Source organism: Mercenaria mercenaria, chromosome 8 (genome assembly GCF_021730395.1).
Source record: "Mercenaria mercenaria strain notata chromosome 8, MADL_Memer_1, whole genome shotgun sequence".
Taxonomy (NCBI): Eukaryota; Metazoa; Mollusca; class Bivalvia; order Venerida; family Veneridae; genus Mercenaria; species Mercenaria mercenaria.
The window spans coordinates 10551336-10560557 of NC_069368.1; the positions used below are offsets into that span (position 1 = coordinate 10551336).

Here is a 9222-nt window from a genome sequence, read left to right on the forward strand (position 1 = left end):
TATTTTGATGAAAGAAATGTTAATAATTCACAAAAATTATGATACTAATTAAAGATCGAGAATTATCTTTAACCGAGATCAAACTGTGAACAACATAATTGACACGAGTGACACGTTAATTGCCGGTAATTACTGGCTATTTGATCGTGACAAAAAGACTATCACACCTTTTGTTATTTGTTTGAATTGAGAAGCTCATGTCATTTTGAAAGATACCATTCAGAAATATTGAATCAGCTGCTGTTTATTTATTAAAAATAGTTAATTAAAAAGGTAAAACAACAAATAAAACAATATTTTACTGGTTTTATTTTCGAGAAAACAAAAATCAATAGTACCGCGAGACCGATGCTGCTCTCCGCCACGGAAATAAAATTTATTACCGGTGTTGATGTTAACTACTTTCGTTTTCCATCCATGGTTCCACCTCAAAATTGACCAAAAATGTATTTTTCCCAGGATTTTGGGCCAAAATCGGGGGTGCGCATTATACACAGGTGCGCATTATACATGGGTATCTACGGTAATATTATCTTCCATTATTTTGGTCCTTCAAAGTTTTGACGTTTAGATTGCCCGTAACAAATATAAAACAATCTGATCAAATGTCAAATTATTTTGACTACCAAGGCGGTGGTATTTGCTCGGGCTATTTGACATGTCGGCAGTTTATCTAATTGATGTGCGCGCAAATTGCACGACTCCTGAAACGTACCCGAATTGGACAAAATCGATGTAGCGGCATAAACAGTCATGCCCACCTGATAAATTATACATGGGCCGATATTCGTCCCTCTTCCAAGAAATGTATCAGAAAAATGAAAACTGGAGGTTGACAGGAGGAGAATTCCCTACAAAGTAATGGGCGGGAAAATATAATCTTGAGAGACATTGTCCCCTAAACTGTAAATTTTATAAGTTGTCCTAATTTTCACATAATAAATTAGTTTTTTTGCCCTCAACTGCCAACTCACCGATTCTGTTTAAAGTTCTCCTTCGTGAAGAGCTGATTTATATATAAGGGAGATAAATGTAAAAATATGAAGTTTAGGTTATAACACACTAAATAGTTGTTGTTCTTTAGGCTGAACACCACTAAATCCAGCTGTTCTTTATTTCATATAAAATCCACTCACTTCATAACGGTGTTTCGACATTTTCTAGCATATCAGATTTTCAGACACTTATATTCCCATAAAGAACTAGATCGCTACTTTAGAAAAACAAAAAGAAAAGGGGGTGTTAACTATTATATAAGAAAACTACAGTTCGTTAAATACAACCCGCTGAATTTACTACTTTTCGCTTCTTTCAATTTCTCTTTTCGTGACATTAAATTCTTACGCCGCCATTTTTATCTAGCATGCGATAGGAACATGCCGATTTCATTAGAATGCAAAGTGATACATATTTAAACGCGGTAGGGTAAAAGTAAGCACGTTGCTGCCGAAAAATGCACTAGGAAAGGAAAAAAGATAAGTACTATTTATATTTGGACTACTTGTGATAGACCTGCGGAGGCTTACATTCTATTTGGTAGTGATCAGCCTATAAGAGAAAATTTTTGTTTGATTTTTCCATGAATTTGCGTTCATTCTCAAGGTACACCTATTTCACAATGATTCTGCTTTGTTTTAGTGCAAAATATTGAGAAAATATAGAGACATGACAATTCATTACAGGTCACCCCCATCCCCAAAAATATACAAAATTTAGCCCTGTGCAAGCAATATTTCAATTAATTTTACCTTATTCGTGGAATTTACATTTAACATCCATTTAATCGTTACGATGTTTGTCATTTTCATTCAGAAACATGCTAATTTCAATATTATTTAGACAACTGAAGTGCTAAAATGCGAGAAAAGACATTTACTAGGTCCTAAAACGAACCAAAATAGTGCCACCTGGTCGAAAATTCGATCTAAATTCCAAAAACACAAGAAATTTAAGCGTTTTCAGCCATTTTTTACCGTTTTACATCATAAAGAATAGATTAATGGCATTTCCATTCATTTTCGAGGGGTTTCAGAAAATAACATGTATTGTCCCTTATAGGCTGAACACCACTAAATCCAGCTGTTCTTTATTTCATATAAAATCCACTCACTTCATAACGGTGTTTCGACATTTTCTAGCATATCAGATTTTCAGACACTTATATTCCCATAAAGAACTAGATCGCTACTTTAGAAAAACAAAAAGAAAAGGGGGTGTTAACTTTTATATAAGAAAACTACAGTTCGTTAAATACAACCCGCTGAATTTACTACTTTTCGCTTCTTTCAATTTCTCTTTTCGTGACATTAAATTCTTACGCCGCCATTTTTATCTAGCATGCGATAGGAACATGCCGATTTCATTCGAATGCAAAGTGATACATACTGAAACGCGGTAGGGTAAAAGTAAGCACGTTGCTGCCGAGAAAATGCACTAGGAAAGGAAAAAAGATTAGTACTATTTATATTTGGACTACTTGTGACTAGACCTGCGGAGGCTTACATTCTATTTGGTAGTGATCAGCCTTTATTCTATATAAAATTGACCTATTTCCAATGACCGCAGCACACATCAGGACCCATTTTAAATTTCTGTAACTTACATTTTCTTGAAGAATATTGTCAGTGCTAACTAAAAATCAAAAGAAAAGTGAGGGTCATGTTTGATGCAAGAAAAATAATTTCAGTGAAACACACAAACTGCAAAATCAGCTAAAAAATGAGACCCCAAATTGTACTGGTGGTGTATGATCTAAGTTTCCATGAAAAATTTTGTCATGGTGTTATTTCATGATCAAAATGCTATCTTCATGTCAAGCATAGATCTGTCATGTGATTTTACCAAAAAAATTGCAAAGAAAATAAGGAAAATAGCTCTACACAGCGAAAAAACTGAGGACAATTATTCTCATTAAGCCGTAAACAGAAGACGGGTTCAATTATGTAATTATGATTAAATGTATAACTTTTATATAAGAAAACTACAGTTCGTTAAATACATTTATTTTCGCTTCTTTCAATTTCTTCTTTTGAGACATTAAATTTTACGCCACTATTTTTACCTAACATACGATAGGAACATTTCGATAGAATGCAAAGTGATACATACTGAAAGGTGGTAGAGTGAAAGTAAGCATGTTGCTGTTGAGAAAAGGACAGTCAGTCAGTGTTTAAGTTTAATAAGGGTCCATCTGCCCTTTCAGGCACAGTATAGCATTACGCTATGTATAGAGTATAGACCCCCGGGATGTCACTAGGGATGCTGTTAAAGATAATTTTTTAAGGCAAAGTAGTGAAGAAAATTTACCTCTACGCAATTCCCGTAGAGTATAAGCCAAAAAGTCCAAGTAATTTTGAAGCCAAAGTGAATCTGCACTGTCATGGCCAATGAAACCATAAACAACAGTGACCCGAAAAGAGACGTGGTTGCATGACCCGAAAAGAGACGTGGTTGCAAGAGGATGCACTTAAAAGGACGGTTGGTGCCACAAGCCGCTGCTATAAGGTAAAGTTATGTCCGTTCTGATTGGTCAGTGATGTGAAAAAAACAAAGAAGTGATTGTTTTTCAAAATTGACTTCTTTACTGCAATTACAATTGTTTTACATTTACATTTTAACAATATTTGCTAAATTTTATATGTACAGAAAAAAGCGTCATGATACAGTTTTTCCACCACGCCAACGATGTACGTAAACGGAGGGTCATATCATTCATGCAAAATATCTTAGATATTTATTATTCGTATGTTTTTCTTCCGTTGTTTTGGTGAAACTAGGTTAATTCTCGAAGAAAATGTGCTTAAATATAAATGTTTCGATGTATGGAATTTAAGGTCATACGTGACATAATGCTATAATGGTAGTCTATCGGAAAACAATTGTTGGTCTCTAATCAGGTGTGAAAAAAAACTTATGTCCTTTTACTTTAGAACTAGCTATTAATTGAATGTATCAGTTCTTTTGTGTGATCATGCAGCTAGCTGGTTTAAGATTCGGCCTACTTTTTCAAAAAGTATATTTAATTGCTTTTTCACAAATATTTTGAATATGAGAGTTAAATGACGTCCGCACCTACTTATTTAACAACATCGTAACACAATTACTTATATATTTTTACTATCTATAAAAAACCAACAAGTTTTTCCCAGTGGGCTTTTTTCAACAGATGTTGCTTGAATTCTGTATATAATTAAAAGAAAACAAATCAATAAGACAATAAATATTAGCCGCTAGTTCTAGTCAGTATACATGTAGTTGTACAAGGTATCTTTCTCTAAAAGATAAAACATATAAATAACTAGAATGTGTCTGTAGGACACAGGGTGTGCCCCCCACTGGTACATTTGTCATAAATGAGGGCCAATAATTCAAATGTTTGCAGTCTTAATGGAGTATAGCCTCAACAATCATTTTATGAAAAGGATTCATTATTCTAGGCCCTTTACTTTTTGAGCTATGAGCATCACAAACAAAAAATCCACTATTTTGGTTATTTCACGGGCCATAACTCTGTAATGAGAGCTAAGATTCTCAAAAGGAATGCCAAGTGTGCAAGTTCACATCACGATAAAGACTCAAGCAAGGTTTCCTGAATTTACATCTGATACTTTTTCAGCTAGGCACATAATTAGGTGAAAAGGTGCATTTTTTACTACTTCAGGGGCCATAACTTTAAAAATAGGGGGTGGAGCCAGCCAAAAAGTTAGAGGTGTGCAAGTTTATATCATGATAAAGACTTATGCAAGTTTTCAACCATTTGTATTAAATACTTTTTGAGCTAGGTGCATCACAAGGTGAAAATGTGTATTTTTGACTATTTCAGGGGTCATAACTCTAAAAATAGGGGGCGGACCCAAATAAAAAATAGAAGGTGCGCAAGTTCATATCATGATTAAGACTCATGCAAGTTTTTCATGAATCTATATCAAATACTTTTTGAGCTAGGCATGTCACAAGGTGAATATGTGCATTTTTGACTATTTCAGGGGCCATAACTCTGAAAATAGAGGGCCGACCTAAATGAAAAATAGGAGGTGCGCAAGTTCATATCATGATTAAGACTCATGCAAGGTTTCATGAATCTATATCAAATACTTTTTGAGCTAGGCGTGTCCCAAGGTGAAAATGCGCATTTTTTACTATTTCAGGGGCCATAACTCTGAAAATAAGGGACAAAGCAAGATGAAAAATAGAAGGTGCGCAAGTTCATATCATAATCAAGACTCATGCAAGGTTTCACTATCTATATCAAATACTTTTTGAGCTAGGCATGTCACAAGGTGAAAATGTGAATTTTTGACTATTTCAGGGGCCATAACTCTAGAAATAGGGGGCGGAGCCAGATGTAAAATAGGAGGTGCGCAAGTTCATATCATGATTAAGACTCATGCAAGGTTTCATCAATTCATATCGAATACTTTTTGAGCTAGGCCTGTCACAAGGTGAAAATGTGCATTTTTTACTATTTCAGGGGCCATAACTCTGAAAATAGGGGGCGGAGCCAGACGAAAAATAGGAGGTGCGCAAGTTCATATCATGATAAACACTCATGCAAGGTTTCATCAATTTGTATCAAATGCTTTTCGAGCTAGGCGCGTCACGAACTTCGGACGGACGGACGGACGGACGGAAGGACGGACGACGCACGGACAGACGGACGGACGCACGGATGCACGGACAAGACCAAATCTATATGCCCTCACCACTCATGGGGGCGGGGGCACAATAAAAACATTAAATAAAAATGGGACCGAGTAATGTGCGCTATGGAAAACCATTTTCGAATAACAGCACATTTGATTACACTTCCACTAATTTTAATGTGCTGTTTGCTGGAGAAGACGACGGCTCAACCAGGAGATAATGTGTTCAGCCTCAAACCTACCTAGGTTAAGGTTGCAGACTTCCAATCACTTGACACTCATCGATATGGGTTCGAGCCTCACTTAATGCGCAGAAGTCTTCATGTGAGGAAGCCATTACATAAACACACGCAGACAACTTTATCTATGTAAAATAAATCAAAAATGAAATCCTGCGGAACGTGCGTATTACTGCTGAAAAATCCAAAAACTAGGAAACGCTACAAGGTGAAGTTTGTCGTAATTGAGAATGACAGCACACCGTTGTTAGGTTCACAAGCAATTCAGAAAATGAATTTAATTAAGATACAATATCACAACATTTGTCCCGTAGACTTACAGAAAACGTCACCTCAATTAACCATGGATGAAATTGAAACAAAATTTGCGTCAGTATTTGAAGGTGAAGGTCAGTTTGAAAACCACTTACATTTGGAAATAGATGATACAGTCAAACCTGTGAAAATGCTTGTACGCAGAGTACCAGTAGCTATGAAAGATAAATTGAAACAAGAGCTAAATCAACTTGAAAAAAGGGGAATAATTGCGAAAGTCGATACACCAACAGACTGGGTTTCGAGTTAAGTAGTTGTCAAGAAAGCCAATGGGAAACTTCGCATCTGCATAGATCCTAAACCACTGAATAAAGCCTTAAAGAGAAGTCACTATTTGTTACCTGTGGTGGAAGATCTGCTACCAGAGCTAATTAACGCAAAAGTTTCCAGCAAGTGTGATGTCAAAAATGCATTTTGGCACGTGGTGCTCGATGAGAAATCTAGTTATCTCACAACATTTGAAACGCCATTTGCGCGATATCGTTGGTTGAATTTGGAATATCTCAAGCGCCAGAATACTTTCAGCAATTTCTTGAAAAAAAATTAACAAGTCTTTCGGGTATTAAAGCGATCGCTGGTGACATTATAATTTATGGCAAAGGTGAAACGTACGAAGAGGCTTTGCGCGATCATGACAACAACATGCAGAAACTACTTGAAAGGTGTCAAGAGCGATGCGTTAAGCTAAACAGGGACAAATTTCAGCCTTATAAAACTGAAATGCAATTTGTAGGACATTTACTCACGGATAAAGGAGTACAAGCAGGTCCGTCGAAAATTGAAGCTATTACGAAAATGCCTAAGCCAACAGACAAAAAAAAGCTGTCCAACGGTTATTAGGTCTTGTCAACTCCCTAGCAAAATTTCTCGATAAGCTTAGCGAGATGTGCGAACCGTTAAGACAACTTACGCGTAAAGATGTTGTGTTCAATTGGACACACGAACATGACGAAGCGTTTGACACAATCAAGCAGTCAGTGTGCAACGCGCCAGTATTAAGCTACTATGATTCTAAACTCGAAACAGTAATACAGTGCGACTCTTCTGAAAGTGGACTCGGTGCAACATTACTCCAGGAGGGACAGCCAGTTGCATATGCAAGTCGTGCACTCACACAAACAGAGCAAAACTATGCGCAAATCGAAAAAGAACTGCTGGCGGTGGTGTTTGCATTTAAGAAATTTCACCATTTCACATATGGTCGGAGAGTTTTTGTAGAAAGTGACCACAAACCACTTGAAATTATAAGTAAGAAACCGCTTTTTCGGGCACCAAAGCGCCTTCAACGGATGCTACTGAAATTGCAGACTTATGACTATGAAATTTGCTATAAAAAGGGCAAACACATGTATATTTCTGATACGCTTTCTAGAGCCTACATAGCTAATTGATGTGCTACGCACCTAGAAGAAGTACTGTTGACAGACTATGAGAAAGAGATAGAAGGTACATGTTTGTCAGATTATTCGGCAGTTTCGTCTGAAAGACAAACTAGAATCAAGCAAGCTACACTCGAAGATCAGACATTGCTAAAGCTGATTGAGTGTATTAAGAATGGATGGAATAAAGCGCCGAGAGAAGTAAAGCCGTATTATTCTGTCCGGGATGAACTATCGGTAGATAACGGTATTATATTTCGCGGTGATAGATGCATCATACCAAAAAGTATGCGTAGAGAAATTCTAGATCAACTTCATTCGCATATCGGAATTGAAGTTGTTTAAAACGCGCTCGTAGCTGTGTGTATTGGCCAAATATAACATCTCAAATTAAAGACTTCATAAGCTAATGTGACACGTGTCAATCATTAGAACGAAAACAGAGTAAAGAACCGTTAATCAGTCACAGTATTCCTGACAAACCTTGGGCAAAAGTCGGAACAGACGTGTTTACGTTTGATGGCAACGACTATTTGGTAACTGTAGATTATTTCAGTAATTTCTTTGAAATAGATCGACTGTATGAAACAACGTCGAAGGAAATAGTCGCCAAGTTGAAACAGCATTTTGCAAGGCATGGAATTTCTGAACGTGTGATCTCAGATAACGCAAGTGTTTACAAATCAGAAAAGTTTAAATCATTTTCAAGGAGATGGGATTTTACGCATGTAACTTCATCTGCAAGGTATCCACAATCAAACGGAAAAGCTGAAAATGCAGTTAAGACTGCGAAACGTATTATGAAAAAAGAAAAACATTCGCATACAGACCCGATGCTAGCACTTTTAAATTTTAGGAATACATCTCAACAGGCTACAAGTTATAGTCCAGCTCAGCAGCTGATCAACAGAAAAACACGAACATTACTACCGGAGAGATCAAATCAGTTTCAGCCTAGCATACCGTCAAATGTTAAGGCTAAACTTCAGAAAAGCAAAGACAGACAAGCCTACTATTATAACAGGAATGCGAAGCCATTACACTGTTTGCGAGCTGGTGATACTGTGAGAATACAGCCGAATGAAAGAAATAAAACTTGGGAAAAGGGAATTGTTGTCGAAAAACGACAAACGCGGTCTTACAACGTTTTGAGAGAAAATTGCACGGTAGTGAACCGAAATAGAAAACATCTCCGACGGACGAGTGAACTTTTCAATGAACAAAGGGAGGAGACTGTAGACATAGATCCGAAAATAAACGACCAAGAGTTGTTGCCCCAGAGAGATTCTCGAACTGAAACGGAATTGAAACCGCAAACAATTGGTCAGTCAGTGAATTCAGAAACACCTGCAACACCGGTAACGCAGAGAAGATCTGGTCGTATTGTACGAATGCCATTGAAGTATAAGGACTATCATTTAACTGATAAACGATGAATTCTTAATATTAACACCTATGCAAGTGTGATTTGTTACTGACTTTGTCAATGTTAATTTAGAAATTGTTTAGCAAAGAAACAAGTAATGACTAATTTTAATCATAAATACTTATTTAATTAAGCTATTCAGTTCAGTATTATCTTCTTTTCCGTAAAAGAAAAAAGATGTAACAGTATTGGATAACCTTCCCATGTTGCTTTGTATGTCG

The 9222-nt window shown here is 36.6% G+C and overlaps 2 protein-coding genes across 2 annotated transcripts in view; one reads left to right on the forward strand and one right to left on the reverse strand.

The window, feature by feature from the left end:
• The window catches only part of LOC123565511 (intermembrane lipid transfer protein VPS13B-like), a 76593-nt gene extending 75598 nt beyond the window's left edge, over positions 1 to 995 (reverse strand). The window contains exon 1 of the mRNA XM_053549368.1: positions 975 to 995. The gene's annotated coding sequence lies outside the window, so the exon portion shown is untranslated. The remainder of the gene's footprint in view (positions 1 to 974) is intronic.
• Positions 996 to 7080: 6085 nt separating this feature from the next.
• LOC128559147 (uncharacterized) lies at positions 7081 to 9011 on the forward strand. The gene is made up of 3 exons (XM_053550330.1): positions 7081 to 7444; positions 7622 to 7861; positions 8008 to 9011. Exons 1-3 carry the CDS (start codon positions 7081 to 7083, stop codon positions 9009 to 9011), a joined length of 1608 nt encoding a protein of 535 aa, XP_053406305.1.
• Positions 9012 to 9222: the final 211 nt, after the last annotated feature.

Coding starts and splice junctions, on each gene's coding strand:
- LOC128559147 (XM_053550330.1), top strand. CDS start 7,081: ATGTGCGAACCGTTAAGACAACTTACGCGTAAAGATGTTGTGTTCAAT. Junction 7,445..7,621: donor CAAACCACTTGAAATTATAA/GTAAGAAACCGC, acceptor TACTGTTGACAG/ACTATGAGAAAGAGATAGAA. Junction 7,862..8,007: donor TAGATGCATCATACCAAAAA/GTATGCGTAGAG, acceptor GTCAATCATTAG/AACGAAAACAGAGTAAAGAA.